The 25,939-nt window shown below is 45.9% G+C and overlaps 2 protein-coding genes and 1 long non-coding RNA gene across 3 annotated transcripts; 1 reads left to right on the top strand and 2 right to left on the bottom strand.

The window, feature by feature from the left end:
• Window positions 1-302: 302 nt before the first annotated feature.
• On the bottom strand, window positions 303-4,342 carry BMP10 (bone morphogenetic protein 10). Its single transcript, XM_054650743.2, has 2 exons — window positions 4,009-4,342; window positions 303-1,246 (listed from the first exon to the last, which is right to left on the bottom strand). Exons 1-2 carry the CDS (start codon window positions 4,340-4,342, stop codon window positions 303-305), a joined length of 1,278 nt encoding a protein of 425 aa, XP_054506718.2.
• On the top strand, window positions 2,299-21,929 carry LOC143696182 (uncharacterized). The gene is made up of 4 exons (XR_013185623.1): window positions 2,299-2,422; window positions 17,335-17,357; window positions 21,202-21,255; window positions 21,817-21,929. It is a non-coding gene; the product is annotated as an uncharacterized LOC143696182 (long non-coding RNA).
• On the bottom strand, window positions 14,197-17,063 carry GKN2 (gastrokine 2). Its single transcript, XM_077191760.1, has 6 exons — window positions 17,034-17,063; window positions 16,730-16,783; window positions 16,106-16,237; window positions 15,519-15,629; window positions 14,630-14,783; window positions 14,197-14,326 (listed from the first exon to the last, which is right to left on the bottom strand). Exons 1-6 carry the CDS (start codon window positions 17,061-17,063, stop codon window positions 14,235-14,237), a joined length of 573 nt encoding a protein of 190 aa, XP_077047875.1. The 3' UTR covers window positions 14,197-14,234.
• Window positions 21,930-25,939: the final 4,010 nt, after the last annotated feature.

A 25,939-nucleotide genomic window follows, 5' to 3' on the forward strand; every position in this document is an offset into this window, starting at 1 on the left:
ATTTGGATGTGCCCTTTTGGCACCAAGAGCCCTCCCAAACAATCCAGTGATCAGCTCCATGCCCTGGCAGGAGGAGAGGCTCGGCCGCGATCTGGACAGCGAAGAGCAGCGAGAAGGAAGCCAAGGAACAAAATATACAATCCCTACACGACGTGCCCATTCCCCGTGGCAGGAAACATACAATTATCTGTACAGGCCTCATTAAATAACCTCATTAAATAGCAAATCCCAAATGTACAAATTTACAGACTGAATCATTAAATACTCCCCCCGTGCCCTCCCCGTGCGCGCGTTCCCTCCTACTATCTGCAGCCGCACTCTGACACCACCATGCCCTCGTACTTGAACTTGTAGGTGACCACCCCTGCATCCAAGTAGAGGATGGAGATGGGGTCAAGTTTGGTGGGCACGCAGCAGGCCTTGGAGGCTTTCTGGGGGTTCTTCAGGTGAACCAAAGTCTTGACGATGGCGTGCTTGGTGGGCGTGACGTGCTCCGTCAAGGGGTAGGCGCACACGCCGTGGCACTCGTACGCTTCGTAGCCCGCCGGGGCGATGATCCAGGAGTCCCAGCCAATCTCCTTGAAGTCGATGTAGAGAGGAGTCTTTTTGCAGTAGTTGCCCTTGGCGTTCCTGCGGATGCGGGCGGTGGAGTCGTAGATGATGTTGGAGCGCATCTGGAGCAGCGCCTCCTCGCCGGGCTGGTCGTGGAAGTTGCCAACCTCCAGGTTCTCCAGGCCCAGGAACTGCTCGTGGTCGATCATCTCGTTCAGCTCTTCCTTCTCCTCCTTTCTGTCGTTGCTTTGGTCGTCGGAGTACACAACCAGCAGGGGCAGGTGCTTGGCCTCGGAGTTGATGTCGATGTCGAGTTTCCCTTCCCCGTTCTGCTCCTCCCCTTCCCTGCTCTCGATGTGAACTTCCAGCCGGTGCGTGGTCAGCCCTGCCCTGCGCCAGCGCCGGATGGCCTCGGTCACCTCGAAGCTCTCCCACTCGCTGCTCGTGCCGTAGATGTGCCGGGAGGCCAGGGCCACCATCTTCCTGTCCTCCCCAGCCCCCAGGTGGATGTTGTCCAGCACCTCGAAGATGGTGACCTTCCTGTCGAGCCCTTCGTAGAGCCTCTGGTCCCGCTCCACCAGGGTGTAGAGCCTCAGCTCTGCCATGGTGATCTCCTCGTGGTGAGGGATGGAGACGTTGAAGAGCAGCGGGTATCTCCGGGTTCCTGTCACGCCTATAGGGTGGGAATCCAGGTCTGGAAAGGACAAAAATCAAATGTTTTAGGAGAGCCGATGCATCCACAAACACGGGCATTGAGGGTCATCCAGCACGCTGAGTTTCACCTGGACAGCTCCAGGAAAATGTTTTTTCAGCACTTCCCACAGCTTTGCTTGGGAAAAGGGCCGAGGTTATTTTAGATGTGTAAGGACTACAAGGTCCCAGACATGCTACAGACCTGGATTTAGTGATCCTCCTTCTGGCCCCAGGCTTTCCAGGGACTTCCTTGCCAACTGGGAGGTTTACATATTAAAAATGTGCTGCCTAATAATGACATAGAAATCACTTCTAGGGTGCTGCACAGCAACTGCTTAATAAACAAAAGGAAAACATTCATTGGTGCAGGAACTGGAGCCAACATGAAATGGACAACAGAGAGTCTGCAAACACAAGAAATGTGTGTGCTGCAGTGTTCCTGTGCTAGCAGGAATCCCCTGCTGCTCAAACACCCCTCAGACATGGAGAGGGCCAAGCACTTGGGGAGGAAAAGCTGCTTTGGGAGATGTTTTACGTTAGTCAGGGCAGGTGGTGACAGCAGGGTGACCTGGCAGCCACAGGCCCCGTGGGCTTTGGTGAGCAACCAGCTGCACTCAGCCAGGCCCCCTTTAGCAGCAGCACAGGTGAGAGGGACAAAGAATTTCCCTTAAAACTTTATTTCAAGTATTAAGCACTGATTACAGCCCCATTTACAATGAAATTGCTATGGTCCACATGTTAAAACAAAAAACTAATTCCAGCCATGCCACCTGTTATATTTCTACAATAAAGGGTTTAATGGATAGCAATGAAACTGGGATTACTGCCAGTTTTCAGCAGGCAGGTGAACAAAACAATTCCATGGCCTGTTTCTCCTTGTCCTTCTCATTGCAAGCAATTAATTTCTCTACCAAAAGAGCTCTTTAGCTTGAAAGGAATGGTTCTTAATTATCCAGACTTTGAGGACATACGAAAAACACGAATTGCACAGTCCTTAAACTGCGTGTATTTGTGAAGCAATGTGCCCATCAGCTTTGCATCTTACTGGTTTGGATTGGAGGAGGTGAGAGAAAATCTGGAAGGGCAGAAATTTAAGGCGAATTTTCCCCATTTGCTGCAGAAGTTCTGCAAGAGGCACAGCAGGACAGGAGGGAGCTGCCAACACCACCTGGCAAAGGTCAGTCCGTGCCATTTCTGTGCTGCAAACCTGAATTTTTGCGGGTGGAATGATTTCAGATTTGCATCACTAAACCACAGGGTGTTTTCTTCTTTACCACGCTGTACTTGGCAATCTTTGTGCTTGTTTGTTAATGGTTTCTTTTTTAAATAGCACAAAATGAGAACAACACCTCCCACGTGTGTGCCTTCACTGCTGCTGCTGAGCAGACACAGCAAAGCAAGGTGAGCAACTGGCCACCACTGCCTGCACTGGTTTGCCACCAACCCCTCCATAAATTCTTCCACACTGGAAAAAAGGAGATGTAAAGAAACTTAAAATCACAGTGCAGATTCTCCTCATAGCAGAAACCCACGGCTGTAAAGGGTGCCTGGGCTGGCAGGAGATGGGAGCGGAGCAGAGCTTTGGGATTCTCCCCTGGCATCTCACTGCCCTGCAAAACTCAAGTGACTTCCACTCTGCCTCTCCTCACAGCTCATCATCTTGGAACTGCAAATGTTGAGGAAAAAGCAATAATGTCTTTAATTTCATTAATCAAATGAACAGAGGGTGAGAGAGGCCCCATGGCAGCTTGAACAGCCATGTGTGCCCCATGGTAACTGACCATAAATCAAAGCACTTGCATTTGCCATGTGGATCAATGGATACTTGGAATTGTGCAGTTGAAAAATGTTTTTAGTATAAAAATGTTTATTTAGTTTAATGTGTTGGTATAAAAAGGTATTGGTATATTATTGAATATTAGTGCTGAAGCCTTAGCTTGTCCTTGTTGAACTGAGGGAAACATGGAAAGAAAAACAGAGGAAAAAGAGAGGGAAATGGCACAGAGGTATTTGCTCAGTTGGTTGGAACAGGGTGTTAATAATGCCAAGGTTATATCTTTGATCTCTGTGTGGGCCATTCACCTGAGAGTTGGATTTGATGATCCTTGTGGGTCCCTTTCCACTCACAATATTCTGTGATAACTAGGTTTCTTCAGGTTTCGTTTGTTTTTATTAGGATATAGTCTGGTACTCCAAAGTAAAGCCTATTTGTTATCCAAAATTCCTGTTCACTTACTTTTGTGTATTTTCTGGACTGTGTGCTGATCCAAAGGAAGAAAACTTCACAAATGCCACGGGGATCAACAGTGACAAGGCATTAACAGAAAGCTGTACTTGGTTAAGCTCAAAATTTTAAAATATTTCACTTGAAGATACACTTTGAACAATGTGTAAAAATGAGTCTTGCCCTAATTTCAAATATTACTTAAAGTATCCATTTTAAAAATCAATCAGCTGATTACAAATGATGTTTGTAATCATTTTGGGGATAAAGAAATTGATGAACTGAACACACTTGATGCGGCCCCAATGTTAAAGATGCACCTTCCCCCAAAACCCTCCAGTCTCCAGAGCCAAGGACAAGGAGTCTCTCACCAGAGCTGGGGACTGGGCAGCCCTGCCACAGCTGCTGATTTCCAAGGCCATCCTCACCAAAGGCCTTTTCCCCAGCACGCCTCATGCTCCGTGCCTGGTCAGGACAGTTCCCACTGGCTCTGAGGACGCTCCTTTCTATCCATTCTCCCAGACATGAGCAGCTCTTACCTTCATTTTTGAAGCTCCTGATGATGTTTGCAGAAGGCATCGATGTCCTGTCTGTGGCAAACCTGTTGTACAGCTCTAGCATGTACTCTGGCGGGTCCACCTTGGCCGACTCGTGCAGGGGGATGTCGGAGAGGTTCAACGTCTTCAAAAACTCATTTTTCATGTTCTGGAGCAGCGTGTTGAAATCAACCCCATCTTGCTCGGAGAGGATCTCATCAAAAAGAGGCACATCTTCCTCCAGGGAAGAGTGCTCCAAGCTCAGGATGGGACTGCAGGCTGCAAGGTGAACCAGGAGGGAGAGGACAGCCCAGAGCTGGAGGACGACAGAATCCATGGCTTCGCCCGCGCCTCCACCCGCGCTCAACGAGCTCTGCCGCTGGTGCGGGCTCGGTGGCGGTTTTATCCGCTGGGCTGTGTCACAGAGGGATGACAAGTTTGGAAGCTCTTGTCTTGAAACTTGTGATCCGTCCTGTCTGTCTGCCCCTTCCCCCTCCCCAAAACCAGGTCTCGGTAATTGGATCTCGCTCTCCTCTATGGCCGCCTTGCCTCTCTTATCTCGGCCAGTGGAAGCTGCTCACCAGATTTGTTGCTATCTCGCCATCCCCTCTCCCTTAATGAGCGTTTTGTAAACATTCTGAGCAGGACTCTCAGAGATAGGACAAGTTTCTCCTCAGAGAGGAGCTGCCCTTCCTCTCTCCCTCCCGGTAGCTGACTTTGCCGCTGTACGTGAACCGTTTCCATCCGCGCGGATTGCAGCGAACGTGGGGATCCCACAGAGCCTCTCTCCAAATGCACCCATTTCACACCAAGGGCAAACAACAGCTCCCTCTGCCCTGCTCAAAGCTCTTTTAGAGTCAGGTCTTTATGTTGAGAAGGAATTTCTTTGGGAAAAATTCTGTTCTTCTGCAAAGCCTGGGAGAAGAGCTTTGGTGGTACCACCAGGCCCTGGATGTGGAGGAGGAGAGCTCGGGGTGAGCAAGGAGAATCACATCCCTCAAGGAGCAGGGTGTTGGCCTTGGTGGTGCTTCTGGGTCGCTTCCAGCTTGAGGTGTTCCATGATTCTGTGACTGGAGTATTTGCAAACAATTCAGAAAATCTTTATTTCATTCCTCTTTCATATGTGACTTGGCAAATCGCGGTTATACTTCATTTAGTCACAACACTGCTAAATAAAAAATTATTGAAAACACACAAAGGCCAACAGGTGACTCTGATTTCAGTTCTCATCAATTCAAACAGCTCAGGGACACAGTGTGGAGAACACAGAAATGACTCTGCAAAGACATGTGCTAAAATTAATGGCGCTTTTTGCGTTAGTGTGCAAATTTCAACAAAAAGTGAGCAGTGCGCGGGCAAAAATTGGTCTGGTTTGGAGATAAGAGTGTCCACTTAAATCTCCCTATTCTCCACAGCCTTTCCAAAGTGCTCTTGTTTTGGCAGCATGGCCAGAGCTCGCTGCCTGTCCCCGAGGGGTTCAGCACTCCAGATAAAGAGGCATTTCTGCGCGTGCTGCAGAGCTTTGCCTTGCAAGCACTGAGAACTGCACCCAAGGACTAAACCACTGCCCTGCTGGGTTGTCTGGACTCTGCTTTTTGTCTCAGCACATCCATTGATTTGCTGCCCCATCTCTGCAATTTTCTTCCTTTGTCATTTGCCCAAATCTATCACAAACGGCCACAACAATGAGAACCATGCTCAAGGCATGCTTGCTTTAAATTCACCCTCTAGGTTTTTATTTAAATATCAATATTTTTTGTGAAAATCATGTGCAGTGTGGCTGTCATGGAGCCAGACATTGACATGATATTTTAACCTCATTTTATTCATCTTTTCTTCTTCTGAATGTGGGAAACCTGATGCTAGAGGAAAAGGGTGTTACTGAGGTTAGTGCCACACCACATTAGATATCTGAGCTTAGCAAGATTAATTTAAACCTCACTGTGGAGTTCATAGCTATCTAGAAATCCTCCATAGCTTTATCAAATCTGATCTTTGCATATTTTGGCTTTCCAGAGCTGAGCACAGAAATCTTGGGGAAATTTTGGAGCAGTTTGGTCTTTGGCTTCTGTTAATTAGGAGAAAAGTGCTGTCTTCTTTTTGGTGATGATTCATCACCAAATTAAGATCTTTACTTCCACAGGAAGTGAGGTTAACATTAAAACCCCTGAGAGCTGGCTTAGCCTTAACTCTTCAACGCAGCACAGCAGTGAGGCCTGTAAAGGAAAGTTTTTGGGGCTGCTTGTCACAGCCAGTGACACAGGACGTTCGTCATGAGGGTGAAAATGCCTCCAGAGTGTTTCCTTTTTCAATACTTCAATATTCATTTAAAAATGCACTGATTTCATATATATATATATGGATATATGGATATATGGATATATGCAGATATTATTCATTAAAGAGATCATTGTAAGAGCTGCTCACCCACCAGAGTCTTCTTGCCTCAGTGGCTCATTAGGAGCACAATTCCTGCTCAGACATTCCAAGTGTTTTCGCATTTCCGCTCTGGTTTTGATAACAAGTCCTTGAACAATGGCAGAGTGCAGGGGTTGGACACAAAGCAGCTTGTGCTGGGTTTCCTGACTTATTCCATGTAGACCCTGCTGGGGATCTGCCAGATGAGGGATACCCAGAGAGCACATCTGATAGAAAAGCAGCTCTGATATGAAAGCAGCTTCCTGTTTCCTTAAGCTGCAGGCTGATGATTTGAACACACTGATAATTATTTTTTTCTGAGTTGAATTGTGTAACAGAAGGGCTTTATTTCATGTCACTGAAGTGGTTTGTTCTTTTCCCCCCACCATGTGCACTGCAATTTACAGCATCCTCGAAAGAAGTTGCTTTCCAAAAAATCAATGCTAACTAGATTACCTGAGGTAGCTGGAGAGGGAACATTAGTAAGCATCACAGCTGAACCATTAATTAATTAAGAATTAATCTGTAGCATCAACAATGACCCCGTTTCATCAGCAGTAGGTGCTCATTGGGCAGCCTGGGTTGCAGAGAGGTCACAGAAAGGTCCCTTGGCCAAGGGACACACGAGATCCAGGGTGTGATGCTCCTCAGAAGAATGGGAAGTGGTTTTGAAGCATCCTCACCCTTTGCTGGTTTTTGGGAGGGAGGAACACCTGCCCTCAGCCAGGGGCTTGGAGCAGCCTCAGAGGGGGAACCTTTCCCAGGAGAAGGTGATCAATGTTTGCTTCAGTGCCCCCCTGGGCTTTCTGGGCATGGATAGCTCCCCAGGGATAAAAAGTCTGCAGTTTTACAGTGTCACATCTAATTTCCCCACATGTGGGTTTTGGTTCACCAGTCTATACGTTCAAAATGTCATTAAATTGTTACTGCATAGTGGGCTTCTCTTAAAATGTGAAAAAATGTTTCTCTGGTCCTTTTTTTAAAATTATTTTTTCAGGAATTTTGGCTCAAGGCTGGTCCCTAATCAGGGACCTCAGTCACCCCACTGCAGGGAAGCAGGAAAGGGATGCAAACGTGCTGTAGCAACCACAGCATGTGATTTGAGGTTTTCCAAAATACGAGGATGGAATTATTGCAAAAATGCCCCACAACAGTTAGGAGATAGCTGTGGCATGAGGTCACTGCTGGGTGTGAGATGGGAGATAAAGAGGAGTGTGACACTGACAGTGTGATGAGCTTGCAATGGAATAACTAAAATTAGTTTCCATTCCTGCATCTGCCCAAGTCCTTATTCCTGTATGCCTTGGTTCATGGCTGCTCTGGATTCCCTGTCCATAAATGGGCTCTTCCCAGGGGCTCTATTCCCATTTCAGATGGCACTGGAAAATGAAAGGATGGTATTTATTGAAAGGGTGTGAGGGGAGAAACATGGCAAAGCATTACAGCCTGTGTGATCAAGGAAAAAATCAGGGAGAAGAAGGAAAGGGAGAAGGCTGGGCAGCCACAAGGACAGGAATTCCTTAACCTGAGGGACAGAAGGACCTCCTGACCCAGGGAATTCCTTAACCTGACACAGCAGCTCCTCCTGACCCAAGGAATTCCTTAACCTGAGGGACAGCAGCTCCTCCTGACCCAAGGAATTCCTTAACCTGACACAGCAGCTCCTCCTGACCCAAGGAATTCCTTAAACTGAGACACAGCTCCTGACCCTGGGAATTCCTTAACCTGAGGGACAGCAGCTCCTCCTGACCCAGGGAATTCCTTAACTTGACACAGCAGCTCCTCCTGACCCAGGGAATTCCTTAACCTGACACAGCAGCTCCTCCTGACCCAGGCAATTCCTTTCCCTGGGTGCCACCGGCTCCTCCTGACCTGCAGCACCACTGGCTTCATGTGGGGAGCCCACATCTCATCTTCCTCAGCCATTCCCAGGCAAGTGAGAAGGATGGGGACCCCACAAACCACCAGGGCACACAAACTACCTGCAGTGCCTCGGGAAATTCCCTTTTCCCTCTCCTTCCATCCTGCTGAGGTGCAGAAGCTCCAGGCAGGGACTCCATCCTCCTGCATTTGCTCCAGAGCAGCCTGGGCTGGTGGTGGGTCAGCAGCCACGTGGCAGCACAGGGAGATGGAAGCTGTGAGATCCACACCAGTGCAAAGCCTGAGGAACTGAAACAGAAAGAAAAGGGCTGGAAAAAATAGCTGGACATGGCCTTGCTGTCAGTGTCCTGTCAGTCACGTGCAGCACAGGCCCTAGAGCTCCCAGCTCCTGGTGTCCTTGCTCCTCCAGCAGATATTTGGGGGAGCTGCCACTTCATGACTGGGCTTTGCACTCAGCTGGGAAATTTGTGGCACCCACCAAGTTCATTGCCCAGCCCATTTAAATGAGATAATTTATCATTATGCCATTTATGGCATGAGAAGTGTCTCAAAATCTCTTGGTTTGTCTCCCCTCCTGTGATCTTGGTACATGCCTTGGTAAATATGGATGCAGTCTCTCATAATATTAAAAATGTAATACCTGTTCTGGTCACACAATTTATTCATTCAGTCCTCAATTGATTCAAACCTGGTGAGCCATGGTCAAAAATAAATCAATTCCTCTTTGATATCTTCACACAGAGTGAGAGCAGTGCTAATGAACAGAGAGGAGCTGCTGCTTAATCCCAGGGGTTTGGGCTCTGCAGGCTTCTTATCACACTCCCTTCACAGAACAGTCTGACAGAAAAAGGTCAAGAGAAAGTTTTAATTTTACATTTTTAAAATTCTTTCTCTCATCACGCAGTTGTTTTGTGGTGCTTTGGTATTCATGTGGGTGTCAAACTCCAGGAAACTCTCTGAGCAGCTCAGTGACACTGACAAGAACAAGATTGCAGAACAAAACCTTTCAGAAGCCTCCCAGACTCGTCCCCTCTCCTTGTCAGCTCCGTGTCCAAGCAGCTTTTTTGAGGGATTCCATTCTTTTCCTAATCAGAGCCCCATTTAAAAGCTCTAAATGAACAAAATTCTTGGGAATAATCTCTAAATTTTGTCCTTGGGTTTGAGAACTGAGGAGTCCAAATCTTCAGCAATGGGGAAAAAACCAGACTCGGGTCAGCAGAAATTATTTTGCTGACAATTTTGATTAATAACATGGAATTATTAAACTGACAACTTGAGTGCTAAGCAGAGATGGAATATTTTCTGGCAGTGTTAGCTGATATCTCAGCATGAGATATTAATGACTAAGTCAACAGCTTGTAATCACATCAGCAAAACATGAGGAAAAATTAGACAAGCATGTCTAATATTTGCTCTGTTTATTTAATGTTAGGGCTGGAATCAGAAAGGGAAAGCAAATTGTGCATAGCAGTAGAGAAGATTGATTCATTAAAAATATTTTTAAAGTTTAGCCTTAAAAATTCAAAGATGAAAGTGTATTATATTCTATTTTTGTAACTCTGTCACTGGAATTACACTGGGTAAATTAAGGTTGTCAGAGGCCTCTCTTTGCTTTGACTGCCATGCAGCTGAATATCAAATTTTGTATTTTCCATCCTTTTGGTTAAGGGAAACTGGCTCAAACACCTCACTAATTCTGATTTCAGTTGCAGCAAAAATTACAAATGTGTTCTGTACCCCCTGGTTTCTGCAGCTTTATTGTCCAGGGTGCTCAGAGTAGCTGTGCCTTGCTCAGGGGTCTGCCAGAGCTCCCAGGGCAGCTGCTGAATGCTCCTCACCTGGAAAACCAAACTGAAGCCCTGATTCCTCTCTGAATTTCACCAGCTCATCCAAATGGCTTTTTTTCCTTGGCACCTGTTAAAAAACAGCTCACAAGAGGCAAAGCAAATGAGGGTCAAGTGGCAGCAGCTCCTCAGACGTCTTTACAAAATTGGGAATTTCATGGATCCACGGCTTGGTTTGTGAGGAGCTGTCACAGCAGCCTTGTGCCCACATCAGTTCTCACCCCAGCAATTACAAACTGGTTTTTAAATGATGTTTTCTCCTCTTTCAGCACTGCTACAAAAGCATTGACTTTATGCTGCATTTGGTTTTCTACCCAACAAAAAACGGCTGGAGCAACCTCGAGTAGGTCTGAATCACCATCCTCAACTGGCACACACCCTCAGAAAATTAAATAAAGTGGGAACTGCCTCGTGGTCAGCTGCAAAAAGGGGCAGAGGAAAGGACTGGCAGGAGTGAGAGAGAGACACAAACCCAGCAGAGGATGTGGCCATGCAAAGGCAGTGTCTCATTATATAATAGAATATATAAAAGTATATAAATAGAAATATATTTCTATACTAAAAATATATATTATAATATTATAAACATTATTAATTATTACGATTAATTTAATTAATAGTGTTATATTAATTATGAACATAATATTCATATTTTATATTATAGTTTATTTTAATATTTTTATATTTTTATAAATATATCTAAATATGTAAGAGAGAAATATTAAAATCATTAAGAAATCAAAAAATAGTTCAGTTAATCACCAAATGGGGTGTAATTACAAGTGAAAATAAACATCCCACTGGATTGGAAACCTGAAGGAATGAGTTCTAATGCCTTGTATCCCAACTCAGATTTGACTTCCTGGGGAACAGGGTGAGAGGATTCAATCTGTGTTATTTTTGAGCCGTGGTTGGCTGGCAGTCGCAGTTTTTAGCGCATCTCCCGGGTCCCGAGGGCCGGGGTTGCTGTCACCATTTGCCATCTAGTGGACAATGGAAATCTCTCTCCCGTGGAAAGGAACAATTGCACCAGGACTGGGGTGAATTCCTTGGAAATCTGGCCTGGCTCATGGGCCATTCACAGGCACTGACTGAGGCACAGCCAGACCCTGCCACTGAGCTCCCCTGTGTGTCCCTTCCAGCTCAGAATGTTCTGTGATCTTCCACACCAAATCAATTCCCTGCTTTTTACAGAACAAGCATGGCTGGCAAGGTAGATAATGTGACACTGGGATAGCTGAAGTTGATAATAACCAGGATGTGCTGTTTGGTGGAGAGGAGCTCTTGGGAGCACCAGGAGCTTTCAAGGTACTCAATCTCATCCTGACACCTTCTCCCTCTCCAGGCTCTTCCAGCAATGTGTTTTTAGGATCCAAGCTCAGGCTCCTTTGTCATTTTGGTGGCAGCTCTGGGCTCCAGAGGCAGCAGGGCAGCCCTGCCCCTCTCGTGTGCAGGTTCCCAGGGCTGTGCTGTTCTCTGGGTGCTCAGTTTGTGCTCAGTGCCAGGGAGCTCCACCTTGTCCAGCTGCACCCTGACCTTGGGCGGTTATCGGGACGAGCTGTGGGCTTTGTGCACCGAGAACACAACTCCACCATTGTTCCTGGGATTGGCTGCTGGGCTCTGGGTGCCTCCCATGGAAACCACTGGGAATTTTCCATCCATTCCCTTGGGAAACCTCACAGTGCAGAAAAGAATCCCAAAGGATCAGAACGCACAAAGATCCTCTACCAGCAAGGGATCCCCAAAGATTCTGGTACCTGATGAGCTCCAGGCCAGCAGGGGTTCCACATCAGACAGAGCATCTCTAGGTTAACTGATTGATAGAATTAAAGGTTTAATATGCAAATATATTAATGATATTAATAAGCTTTTGGCCCTCATGGCGAGAAGGGCATTGAGAGCATGGAGCATGCCTGGAGACTGGAACAGAGCTGGGAAGGGGCTGGAGCCCCAGGAGGGGCTGAGGGAGCTGGGAAGGGGCTCAGAGGGAGAAAAGGAGGCTCAGGGGGCCCTTGTGGCTCTGCCCCAGGAGGGCACAGCTGGGGAGTTGGGCTGTGCTCCAGGGAACAGGGACAGGAGCAGAGGGAACGGCCCCAGGCTGGGCCAGGGCAGGCTCAGGGTGGATTTTGGAGAAAATTCTTCATGTGGGGGTTGTAAAGCTCTGGCACAGCTGCCCAGGGCAGTGCTGGAGTCCCCAGCCCTGGAAGTGTTCAAAAACCACCTGGATGTGGCACCTGGGGGTGTGGGTTGATGGTGACCACAGTGGTGGCGGTGAGTTGGTGGTTGAAGAACTTAAACTTAACTTTATGAACTTAAACTTTTCCAACCTTAACAGCTCCATGATTCTGAGATTTCCTTCACATCATGAACATTCAGAGCTGACAGAGGGTGGATTTAAAGGTTGACATTTTCAGACTGCAGTTGCTTCAGGCAACAGCTGGATCTGATCTTCAGGGATATTTTACCTGTTGCTGATTTTTACCTCTTTGGGCTTTCCCTGTAGTCCAGTTTTAATATCAAGCACCTGCAAGATAAGAAAAACAGATTTATTATAATCCAAGACAGGTCCATAAAGCATATTGTAAACTGTGGCCTAGTCAACAAAGAATGAAATGGCAGGAAATAGCAAGGGCAAATACAGTATCAATAAATAAATTATCAAACTTCTTTCTCCTGCCTAAGTCCTTTTCTCTGGTTTGTTCACTCTGGCTGTACATTCCTGTTTGCCCTGTGATTAGTTGTTTTAAATCAAGAATAAATTTTTTTTGCTCTGCAGCCCTTTCTAGCATGGTCTTTGTGGCTGTTGGTGATACCAGCTTGGAGGCTCAAGGGCTGTGAATTCAGAGCTGCAGTTTGGGAGCAGAGGGAAAACTTTTCCAGAGTTTTTCTCTGGAAAGCTGTGGGAATCAGAGCATGGCCACATGGGTTGTGTTGTTTATGGTTCTTCCATGCTTCCTCCTCTCTTGTTGGGGGCTGCACCCCGAGAGGTGCAGATGGATAATGAGGTACTGAGGCTGGTTTCAGGGTCCACAGAACACACAACAACTATTCCTGTATTTAATTAACAAAGTTTGACCCTCCAGAAACATTTTTGTGGACCACCAAGAACCTGCAGCCTGTCATGAATACAATCAATCTAAAAGAACAGCTTCACCATGTGATGAAATGCTCTTTTATTAAATAGCAGATGGTTTGAGCAGGAGCCTGATTTGAGAATTACTGACTGCAGGTCTGGGGCCATTTTCCTCCAAAGGAAGTTCTTGCCCTCTGGCAGCCACTCAAGGCTCCAATAAACAGTAAACACTCAGTGTTCATCCCCAAACACACACAGCCCTTCCAGGCCCTGGAGGGAAGGCTGTGAGAGCTCAACCATTCCCTGGGATCTGCCCCGGAGCAGGCAGGTGGCCCCATCCTGGATTTCCATCAGCTCCTGACACAGAGCACACCTGGGACACTCACCCAGAGGTCCCAGCTCTTTGTGCCTTTGTGTGAAAGGAAAACTTTATTCCAAGGCACAAATCTCTTAGGGCTGGGACAGTGTCCTCTGCCCAGGCTGGAAAATCTCTGCACTCACTCAAACTGCTGCAAATTTCCACTGGCCCTGCAGGATTCAAGCTGCTTGGCAAATGTGTGGATCTGCTCCCTCCCTTTATCTTCATTCACCTGCTTGCTCCCTCCCCCAGCCATGCTACACAAGGTGAGCCAACACCTGGATGCTGATGCCAAAGTGAAGTTCTCCACTGGAAAAATCGATTCTGTTTCTGTTTCTGCTCTTTATGAAGCCCAAACCAATGCCTGGGCCATGCTGCAGCCCCAGCACAGGAATGGACCAAGGGGGGAATTTGTCTTTTCTGCAGGACAACTCACAAGGCCCACTGCCATTGTGTTCTGATTTTGGGTAGAAGAAGCAGACAAAGCATTCTCTTTATTTATTAAAGCATTGTATTTATTTGTATGTCATAGGCTTGTTATGCATCAAAGCTTTGCATAGGCAGGTTGAGCCTCATACCCGAGTTCTGTTCCAGCTGGAGAACATGGTTACCATCACTAAAACATGCAAAAAGGCATTTCCTTGCAACAGAAATGTCAATATTCATTTGCAATGAGTTCTTCACAGATTTTAAGGCCCAAAATGCTTGGAATGCCGGCACTGGCACAGCCATCATCATTTGTTGGTGCTAAAAAATTCCAAGAGAAGGAAGATAGTATCAGTATTTACATCAGTATATATCTCAGTATCAGTATCTCCTTACCAGATGAGATCCCTGTATTCAGCTAGGAAAAGTCTCAAATACACAAATCTCAACCCCCAGTTATGGCCCTGTTCAAGGCTTCTGTTTGTCTCACAACTGTGCAGAGCATTTGAGGTGCAGCTCAAGGGGAGGAAATGTCTGCACAGCTCCAGGGTAGCAGGAGGATTTGGGTTCAAAGGGGAGGAAGTGCCCTGGGGCAGGGCCACAATGCCCTGACCTGTGACTTACGTTCAGTGGCCACCAGCTCGTAGAGAGGCAGCCCCGTGCAGAGATTTTCAATGTGCTTCCCATAGAGAACCCAGTCCTTCAGATGCCCCAGCCTGGAGCTGCCAGCTTGGAACAGGGCCCACACGTTATTGGGAGAGTATACATCCCTCATGGTCTGAGAAGAAAAGGTTAAACACCATCAGAAATGTAACTTTAGCTTCTCTCTATTGGGATGCCCTTTGAGAAGGCTCCCAAACCCTAAATCACCTTCCTTTGCCTCATAAAAGAACATTAGATAAAGGGAAAAAAAATAAAAATCAATCTATTCAGTAACAAAATTCACTAGATATTAATTGTGCCAACACAGCGAGCCTGAGCTGTATTGCTGCCATAATAATAAGTTACATTATTGGCACCAGGTTTTGCTGTAAATGTGCTACTGGGCCAGAACTCCAGTTCACCTCCAGGCAATTCTTCCAGTCTCCTTCTGAAACCTCAGCCTGAATAAGGAAGACAAAATCTGGTCAAAGTAAATTGATCTCTACTTTCTGTTCTAAAAAAAAATAAATTTCAGGAAATGTCAAGGTCAGATTATCAGCAGGACAATGAATAAAGGGAAAGTTTGCCTGAACTTATATTGTGATCACCTGGAAATGGCCAAATGACATCAGTGCCAGGGACAGGGGATTGTACAGCTTGAGACACCTCAACAAGCCCCTGTAAAACTGCAGGGGGGCCGTTATGGTTTGTTATCTTAAAAGAATGTTCTGCATGATATTCCCTTCAAGCTGTGTCCTGTCAGAACAGCTCCATCATGGCTAAGGCAGCACAAGTCATTCCTGAGCTGCCTGTGAGGGTCCCCACACTGCTCCCACCCTTTCCTTGGCAGCAGAGGGTTCCCCACTGTCACCTCTCTCTCAAAAGCCAGACGTCCAATCTCTTGCAGGTCTGGGATGATTTCCTTCTTTATTTTCATGATAAAGCAGGCATTTCGTGAGAACAACCTGGTGGCAATATACCCCTGGGATGGAAAGAATGGAGGGTAAATCATCAGAAATGATTTAAATAATGCTGACATTAGCTGGTGCTCTCTACTCTTTGGAGCACCCTGGAAGGAGCAGCAAGTGGCTGCAGAGGCTGCTGCTGTGGAATGAATGCAGCTCCTTTGTCTCCTTTGGGGAATGGAGCCAGCCTGTCCTGGTGCCTGTCCCTGAGACTGGGAGCATCATTTCTGACAGATTTCTGCTGTCCATCCCCACCTCCAGCCCCACTGAGGTCAGAGACCTTCTTCACTTCCAGGAACTGCCACCACAAGTTTCATTACAAGTCTTTTAAACTGCCCCATTGTACGGGTGAAGAAAGGAGGAGCAAAGGTGCTGGGAGTCCTCAAAGAAACAGTGTTCAGGGGCAAGATGTGGTGAGAATACTCTGAAATAATTTCTGACTTTAGAAACGTCCTCAGGGGTTCGTTTGGGGCGGATCCCTGGATTTACTCACATGTGTGTAGTCAAAGATGGTGTCAGAGGAGTAGACGCCGGAGCGGACGTGGACATCGACGATTTGCTCCTCGCTGTGGATGGTCATGGTGCCAGTGACATAGTTGCTGATGGGATCATGCAGCACAAAGGTCTTTGGTAAAAAGCACAAAATCAGTGTTCATCACCTGGCTTCCATCTTTAGCAGGCACAACAACCCCCAATGCTTTATGCTCATGTAAATACCAAATTCCTTAAGAACCCTGGGTTCGTGGGATTTGGTATTTACTGTGCCTGGAGCAGTCTGAGGAGGCTCTTGAGATGGAGGTCAGTTATAAAACAGGCCCTCCTGCAGGCTGGGGAAAACCTGCATGGGACATCCCAGTCATTCTGGGCAGCAGGGACTGGCAGGAGACTGCTCCAGTCTCCAAATGTTTGACTGAGCTAAGGGGACTCTGTCCCCCTGACTCTTTACTTTGCACCTGTACACAACCTCTGGCAAAAGCTCTTTTTTTTACACTTGACAATAAACAACTTGGTGGTTTTCGTTTTTTTCTGTGGTTTTCTTCCTGTTCTATTCCCCCTGCCCTGGATCCAACACACTTCAAATACCCATGTGCAGGACAAGGCTCATCACTCTACTCACGTTCAATGCAGAAGTCTGAGCCCAAAAGACTCCCAGGCAAATGAGGACTGCAGCCTGTAAAAGGAAGCAGAATTCTCACTCGTCAGAAACACCTGGCAGTGCCATAAAATCACCCAGTCCATGAGCTGAGGGAAGGAGCTGGAGCATCAGTTTGAAAAATCCCCCACTTAGCTGAAAACAACTGCAATTCCTCATTGTAAAGTTTTTGCTATCAGGCTCTCCTTTCCCTGTAGCTGAAAAAGCAGAATAACTTAACCATGGCATTTCTGCAGTTTTCAGAAGTCCCTCCTTGATGCCGTGTTACCTCTTGATTTGCCTCTTCAACTGCAATCATTAAATCATAACCAAACCTTCTGAACTGTACCAAATTCTGCGTTCTTTGCTCAATGAGGCTTCCCCTGACTTTGTTGACCCAAGAAATGCAAGTTCTCCTCTTTCCACCCAAAGAAACAACCCAAAGATCATATTATTGTGCCACTATATTGTACCACTTACTTGAGCATCTTCTTCTCTATCCTTTTGTTTTTTAAAGCGAGGAACTTACGTTATTATTAAAAGTCCAACAGAAATGGATATACTCACAAATCTCTTCATTTTTCTTTCAGATGAGAGCAAGAGGCGGCAGAAGGTAAGAACGCAAGGAAATCCCAGAGACCTTCAACTTTTATATCTTGCAGGAGGTGTGGGAAACACTTGACAGAACTTTCCTTCATGACTCGAACAAGTCCATATCTACATGTCGTAAGCCTCCTATCTGAATTTTGGGTTGGCACAGATAACCTGACCCAGATATATTTAAAGCACTCAGTAAGTCTCAGTAAATCAATCACTCTGCAAACGGCCATTATTCACTGGTTTAAACTTCAGTATTGCTGGTTCTGGTTTTTTAAATATTTAACAGGATATTGTCTGGAATTAAATGTCATTGGGAATAACACTGCTATTTATTTATTCACACAAACTGCATTTTGTCTTCTGAAACACAATCCCTCACAGCCTGATTGATAGTCTGCAGAGAAATGCTGGGAAGAAACACCTGTGCCATGGTGGCCTCCATGTCAGCCAACAAACAGAGCCATTCTTCAGCCATTTCTTTAATTGAAAATATTGGGTGGAGCCCTGAGCCACCTGACAGTGAGTGGCATCCCTGGCCATGGCAGGGGGCTGGAAGTGGGGGATCTCTGAGGCCCTTCCAAGCCAAACCTTTGTGGGACTCCGCGATTCCGTTCCATTCTGTGTGCAGGGACTCCTGGCGAGAGGTGCTGCTCATTTTTGGTCAGTTCCCCCCATGGGCAGAGCGCATGGACTGAAGTGAGGGGCAGAGTTGGGAACAGCGGCTGTGCCTCACAGGACAGCCTGGGCCACCTCCTGGGCTCAGCTCGCCAGGGAGTGACACCAAAACCCAGGGGCTCCGTGCTGTGCACAAGGTCACAGACAAAAGGAGCAGGATGGGGATTCCCATCCTGAATTCCCACTGATTTCTGCATTTTGTGAGAATGCCAACGGCCAGGATGTCGCCATGAGAACGTTCTCTGGCGTTCCCAGGAGACTCTGACCTTGCCTGGACTCCTCCTCATCCGCTATCCTGCACCAGCCAGTGCTGGCACCTGGATGAATCACGCTCTGCTTTCTGCTGGAAGGTCAATAATCAAGGCTGGTTCCCTCCCAGTAAAAGAACTCGAACTAACAGCAAACACATTTCTGTAATTTCTCTTATCAGAAAAAAAGGAGAAGGAGATTGTACAGAAATATCTGCCAGCAAACAGGCCTCAATGGAAAAAGAAAAAAAAGGAAATTGCACACATTTGCTTTATGCCACCTAAGTCCACATGAGAAAATGTTATCTCAAGTGTAACAATGCTGTGCTGCTAAGCAATATATCAGAAAACACATAAACAGATATAAAATTCTGCTAAACCCAGTTAGACTAGGCTGATGTTGCACTTCTCTTGAAAGCTGGCTCTGTCCCTTCTTCTCAAAAGAATCTTTATTTTTAAGATTACAGGTATGTCAGAAATACTCAGAATAGATTTCGACAGTCAAGTAAGTATTTCACAGCAGGATTCTAACAGGGTTCAGGCACCACAAGTTAAAAAAAAAAAAGGTTAATTTAACTTTTCCTCAGTGTTTATGCCTTCATGTACTCATTTTGTTTGAAGAACACTTGAGAAGCCGCAGCTCCTGTTTCCCTCAGCACCCAAGTGCTGAGGCACAGGTAAGGGCAGAGCAGCAGAGGAGAGCAGCAGTTGTTTACTGCAGGAAAACTACAACAATAGCCATGATCTGCACCTTGCATTGCACTGACTGAACTCTGCTGATCCCATCAGACAAGGACAAAAACTAAAGGTTAATTTCTAAAAAGCATTTGCCTAATTAACGTGATTGTGACACAGCCTGAGCTGGTTGTCTCAGGCAAAGCCTTTGATATAATTCCAATAGGCAAGCCTTGCTTTTTGGAGACTTTTTGCCCACAGTTCATCACACATCTCCCAGGAACACCCCTAAAATCAACAGGTATGTGTTTGAACCCAAGCACCACAGTCCTAGAGGCACCCTCCAATCTGAAGCTGAAGGAAGGAGCTGCCTAAGAAGGGTTTAAACCCCTCTAATTTCACCTTGGCCAGTCCCCAGGCAGAGTGAGGCTTAGCTTACAAAGCTGTGACTCAGGATCCCTCAGTGAACCTTGCCACCTCAAATGTACAGTCCCTTTCTCAAATCAGCCCTTGGTCCATAGTCAGGTGCTACTCTCCTGAAGAGGCTCTGTGAAGATTCAAGGCTCTGACAAGCAGAATCTTAACATTTTTAACCCAGCAAGATTAGCACCCCCTGGTTTGAATGGTGCTTTTGGCCAGAGGCACTTCAGGCTGAGCCCTTTGCCACACTGGCACAAAGCATCACTGCAACTTTACTGGGAATCTCTGCTCTGCTTCTGCTTATAATTTCTTTTTCCTTTAAAAGTGGCTGTTCAATACACTGAGCTTACCATGACCACTTTTCTCTCAGCTCCCTGTATGCCATGAATTCAATCAGGCAGGTATCAAAGCCTCCTCTTATCAGAGCACTTCCCCAGGAACCTCGTCATGCTTCTGTGAACACAGGGCACCTGCCAATAAGGCAAACCCATTTTCAGATTTAACTTTGGGATATTATGTATAAAAAGTAAGAGTACACATCAATTAGCAGCAGAGCTGGCCTGGCCTACCATCCAAATGGAGTTCCCTGTAAGTATACCTATCACTTTCTCATAAAACTCTTAAGGCTGGGCAGCTTTTAAATGGTTTTGAGCTTTTCTTGGCACTGAGTGAACTCTTAGTGATTTCTGACAAAGTGAAATGCCAAAGGGCATTTTCAAAGTGAAAATGCCAAAGGGGTGGGGACTGCAGGGGAGAAAGCTCCCATTTGGCAGGGATGGAGCTCCACATGCTCAAAGTGAAAGAGAGAAGTGCTCTGTTCCAGGGGCGACACACACTCGTGACACGTCCACAGGACAAGATTCTCTCCTTCACCACTCAGAGGCAAATCAACAGTCTCAGCAAGTCACATAAAGTTAGGGCTCAGCTGTTTGCTGAGAGTGTGACACGGGAGACTCCAAGTGCAGGATGGTGACACTGAGGTATTTACAGCAGTCTGAAACTGGTGCAGGAAAAATTCCCAAGCATTACTTTTAAATACTCTGAGTCCGACTTGGACCTTTTTCATTAAAATCCTCCTTTGGAGGGGATAAAATCTGGGACTGATTCAATATTCATAGGATTGTCTTCAAGAAAATAATTGTTCATAATAGTTATCCCAAAAGAATTTTTCACCATAACAATAGGAAATTTCTCCAAAAGGTATCAGCAGTGGTTTGGACAAACCCGAGCAACAGCAAGCTCGTGAGTTGTTGAAACTCTGTGGCTTTACAAAGGGGTTACAAATGTTTGAGGTCCCAGTTTTCTGAAGTGCCTGTGCCTCCCTTTAGACTGTAAGTCCTGTATTTGGAGGATGAGATCACTGTGAAGATGCTCAGGTGCCTTTTCTGCTGTGTTCCAGGCACAGAGCTGGAATGTGCACCCATGAATGTGCACCCATATTCCAGCTCTTCACAACAGGCGCACATGGGCATTTCTCAGATCTGCTCCATGTCTGACATCAAAAGCTCGAGGTGAAAAGCTCACTCTTGCAAAGAAAATATTTCAGAGTACATTTTTTCCGATAAGTTATTGAACTGGGGCTGGGCAAGTTTTCAGAACTCCCTTCTTGCCTGGGCAAGGTGCAGTTCTGGGGCTAAGAGCCATTTCTATGCATGTGTTCTGTGAACTCATCAACAAATAATTCTCCTGCATATTTCAATCCTCTTCAGCTGCACCCCACTGCAGAAAGTGCTGAGTCTGTACACACAGTAAACAGGAAGTCAAAATTATTTTAAGACAGCAAATAATTTGATGTCTTGATGATCTTCACATGTTTTGAATTCCAAATGTTCATTTCAGATTGTGATTGCTTCTCTCCTTGGAGTTTTCCTGGCTCCTGCTCTTGCCGACCTCGTAAGTACAGAACTAGACACAGCTACTCACCACTGCCACAAGAACCACTGGCTTTAGCTCTTACCCCTGAGAAATGTGTTTCTGGAAGTGAAGCTGCTTTTTAAAGTCTGATATTTAGAAGAAAATTGCGTTTTAATTTTTCTACGATAACTAAGAAATTATTTCCATGCTTGATGTATCAAGGAGGAAAAGACAGTTCCCATACATGGAATCAGGGAAGTCTGTCCTGAGCTGAGCATAAACACTGAAAATAATGGTGTGGAGAGAAACAAATATTAACATGACTGATCTGACCACAAAATACAGTAGAATACTTTAAGTAATCTGGTGCCAGCAAGATCCTGTGGGGGAAAGAACAGTAAGGAATTCTTTTGATTACTTGGAAAGTAAAGGCTTCCCATCTTCATTCTGAGCCAAGAAATCATCTCCCCTTTAATCTGATCTCCAAGAGCAGTGATTTCTCAAAACACAGCTACTGCAGCTAATGCTTTATGGAGAGAAACACTGCTGGCAATCCGGGAAGCTAAATCCTTACCTCTTTTAATCTTCTCCAAAATTCAGAACATGGACAACGACTTTAATGGGCAGCCCAGTGAAAACTCAATCTACTCTGGGATTAGGGTCAGCACCAACCCAAAGGATGGGTCTGAGGCCTGGAAAACCATCTGGGACTTCGAGGCTGTAAGTAGCTGCCACCATGGCACAAGAAAAATGGCAAAAGAGACAAACGTTTCCTAAAAACCACCAAAGCTTCAACAAAATTTCATTGTATTTTAGAGGAGATGCTTGAAAATGTGCTCCTTCAGCCTTGGGATTGTTTCTGCTGGTGACTGTGTGCTGCATTAGCTTTTCAGCAGGAGAACACATCATACACGTGGCATTACTGGAGGAGGCAATTTACCTTTTAGCAAAGTCTCTTGTCAGCCCCCATGACACATTTGCCTAAACAATATAATTGAAAGGACCAATATTTTTCTTTCCCTGTGACTATTTGCACTGTAGGAAGCCTTTCTTTTAACCACTGCCTCTCTCTAGCAACGCACTTCTCTTTCCCTGTATATTGTTTGCAACAAAAAGGGGTTTTTGTTTGACTTTAACAGGGCTACGTTGCAACCAAGGTGTTTTCAAAGAATACCTGCATCATTGCTACAACCAGCAAGAGGTTTTGGCTTGGCAAACCTTTTCCTACACCACCTCCAGGAGACAAGGTAGGGTGGTGGTTGAAAGCAGGGCAGAAGATGGTCAGTGAAAAGCACTTGTTCCTACACAGGAGCAGGAGAAAAGGCTCCAAGAACTGAAGAGAACTTTCTCAGCAGGGCTGAGCTGCTCTAAAAGTTCCTTCAAAAGCTGCATTGCCCAGGAACAATGTTAATTACTGTTCAGCCTGGTCTTGGACACTTCCAGGGATGAGGCAGCCACAGCTTCTCTGGGCAGCTTGTGCCAGGGCCTTCCCACCCTCACAGGGAGGAATTTCTTCCCATTATCCCATCTAAGCCTGCCCTCTGGCAGTGGGAAACAATTTCTCTTTGTCCTTTCACTCCAGACCCTTGTAAATAGTCTTGCCCAGTCCTTCCTGTTGGCTCCTTCAGGTACTGGAAGGCCATGATGAGGTCACCTGAAACTTCTCCAGGATGAGCAATCCCAATCATCTCACCCTTTGCTCACAGCAGAGCTGCTCCATCCCCCTGATTGTGCTGGTGCCTCCTCTGGGCTCTCCCCAGCTGCTCCAGGTCCTTCCTGGGCCCCAGCTCTGCAGATGGGTCTCACCTGAGCAGAGGGGCAGAATCCCCCTGGCGCTGCTGCCCATGCTGGGGTCAGCCCAGCACTGGGGGGCTCCTGGGCTGCTGGTGCACGTTGGTGGGTCATGTCCAGCCTGTCACCCACCAGGTCCTTCTCAATATGTGTATCACCAGTCCTGAACTCCAGTTTTGGTTTTCCTAAATGCTGTTTTCTGGCTGTTTCTTTGATGCTCAGGTACTTGGGCCTTACCAGCTGCCGCCCAGAGAGAATCGCTTCATTATCTCCAGGAACAGACTCCAAAGCTTGAGCCCGTATGGAAAACGCATCCAAGCCCTGTGCAGAGGAATTCCCTCCTTCCTCGCTTACCCAGCTCCTGGTGAGTCTGCTGCTGACAGCCCTGGAGTTCCAAAATGTGCACAGGTTGACAGGATTAACAAAAGAAGATTCAAGCAAACATGAGCACGTCACTTACTGAGACCCTGTGTTTTCTGTGGCTTTTCATACATCCATGTACACACACCTCAGGAAATGCAGGTCTGTCGCTCTCCTGAGTGACCTGGAGCCCAGCCATTCTCAGGAAGGTTCTGGGCTCTAGCTCTTGACATAAATCTGGAATTTTTAGGCAACTAGTTGGAAGCATTTCAGCTACATTTTTACCTTCGTATTTTCTCAGTCCAAATCTAATTGTTTTTTTCTTCTTCTTTCAGGATCAAACTTTTTAAGGGGATCAAACTTCTCATCAGGATGAAGCTTCTTGGAGTGAAATATTTCATGATTGAAATTTAATGTTAATGAACTGCCTGTTTATTACTGTGGTTACTCCTGACAAAGTTTGCAGAAGAAAATTCATAGAACTGTGTACCTATTTGTAAGATTTTTCTCCTTGATAATCTTCTCTTGATCATATTTCCAATCATTTATATTTCTTCTGCTTTGTATGGAAGCTGTTGAGTCTCAGTAAAATTTATCATCAATCTACACTGGTCTGTGCTGTGTTTTTATAAACCCTTTGAAAAAGCAGAAGCAATTCCAAAGACAAGTTGCAAAACTAATGTTCTTGCAAAATCCCAACTTTGGCATTTAAACCTCTTCCAGTACAACTTCTCAGGGAGAGTTCACATGCTGCCTTGAGTAATTATTCATCAATACTAGAAGAAAATAGTGCTATACCTACTACAATGCCTGCTGCAATACCGTCCCCAGGAGAGTAGAACACTGTCAGCAAGGTCCAGCTGCTTGCAAAACTCTTTAACTTCATGCACTTAAGAGGAAAAATCTGCCAACAAGTGTAAATTAATAAAGCTGGAAAGGTGCAAATGCCTCAGGGCTGCTTTGACAAGTCCACAGAGGCACAGATGCCTCAGCCCTCACTGCCACATTTGAGTGGGTGCTATGGTGACCCGATAACATACAGTATATTTTGGAAGGTAAAAAGGCTTTCACATATTTTGTCTAATGCAAAGCTTTTTATGTTCTTGTTTAAGCCCTAGGATATCTCCGGTCGTAAGTTTGATGTGAATTTTCAAAAGTAAATAGTACATGTTAGAAAAATACTAGAAACATATTTAATTTTTCACTGCAAATGGATTCCTATTTGATAACTATCAGACTCCAGGAGGTCAAATGGTTCAGAAATACAATCCCCAAGTTTATCAAGTACACCAGGAAATAATTTTCAGGGACAAATGACAGGGAAACAAATGACAAAATAATTTGATTGCACACTCAGCATTTCTACTGTGATTTCTGAAAACATATAAAAGGTGGAGGGTTCACACTGCTCTTTCTACCTGCAGGAGCATCAGCTCTGCAGTCAGGATGCATCTCTCTGTAAGTATGCACGCTTTTCTTCCTTATGAACTGAAGCTTTGATTCAAACCCATTCCTTTACCTCTCAGAAGGGCTCCTGCCTCTCTGGAGCACCAAGGCTTTCTCTGGGGACATTGAGCTCCTCCAGAAGGAGCAGCTCAGCCCCTGGGGTAAAGCAAGGGTGCCTCCCTTTGGGGGCACTGGTGCAATCCCGGGTTGAAAGCAAAAACAGGATCCAAGGAAGACCCTTGAACATCAGATTAGGAATAGAAAAGGAGGATTGTCATGACCAGATTTGTCAGCCAGAGCTGCAGTTACATTTTGTATTTGATTTTCATTTCAGATTTGGACTGCAGTCCTTCTTGGACTGGTCCTGACTCCAGCCCTTGCTGATTACGTGAGTACAAATGAACAATTTCCACATGCATGGCTACTCTGCCTCTATTCCCTGCTTCATGAAATCTCGATTCTTTTTCCAACATTTTGAAAGAAAAGATTTGAAGTCTTCTCAAACAGATGAAACTCTAAAGGAACCAAATCACAGGTGTCAGATGCAACAATGATTCATGGAATCCTTGAAATGAACTCTTACAGCTGCTGCTCAATGCCAATGCTTTGATTCTGGGTCTATTTGAAAATACTGAGGCCATTTCTGGGTCTTGGGGGGGGACAGAACTTTTTCTATTGTAGCAAGGGTTTTTAACAGCAACGGAGACAACACTGACTAATGTTACCATCTAAAAGTGCTCCATTTGGTTTTCCAGTCTCAGCAGACAAATGGAAACCAGCAAATCATCTTTGGTGGCGACTCTCAAATCACTATCACCGGTATCTCACAAGGCGTGAAGCTCAATAGTCAAACAAGAGTGGCAATCATCGAGCAAAAGAGCCAAACTTTATCATGGAAAACCATCTGGAACTACAACAGGGTGAGTGGATGGGAGTGGGATTGTTAAAAAGGTGACCCAGGGATGGGGCTTGATTCTGTATTCTGATCATCTGAAGTAAATGATGTGGGGTAGAAACTCTGTATTTGTTACTGCTTCCATCCCGACTTTGCAACCTCAACAGTTGGAGAAACTGAGTTCTGAATGCTAAATACTTTTATTTTACAGGGTGTCATTGCAACCAAAGT

Source organism: Agelaius phoeniceus, chromosome 30 (assembly GCF_051311805.1).
Source record: "Agelaius phoeniceus isolate bAgePho1 chromosome 30, bAgePho1.hap1, whole genome shotgun sequence".
NCBI lineage: Eukaryota > Metazoa > Chordata > Aves > Passeriformes > Icteridae > Agelaius > Agelaius phoeniceus.

Coding starts and splice junctions, on each gene's coding strand:
- BMP10 (XM_054650743.2), bottom strand. CDS start 4,342: ATGGATTCTGTCGTCCTCCAGCTCTGGGCTGTCCTCTCCCTCCTGGTT. Junction 1,247..4,008: donor CAGGAGCTTCAAAAATGAAG/GTAAGAGCTGCT, acceptor TGTCCTTTCCAG/ACCTGGATTCCCACCCTATA.
- GKN2 (XM_077191760.1), bottom strand. CDS start 17,063: ATGATTGCAGTTGAAGAGGCAAATCAAGAG. Junction 16,784..17,033: donor TTGAAGAGGCAAATCAAGAG/GTAACACGGCAT, acceptor TTCCTTTTACAG/GCTGCAGTCCTCATTTGCCT. Junction 14,784..15,518: donor GTCTGGCTTTTGAGAGAGAG/GTGACAGTGGGG, acceptor TTTTCTTCTCAG/ACCATGAGGGATGTATACTC.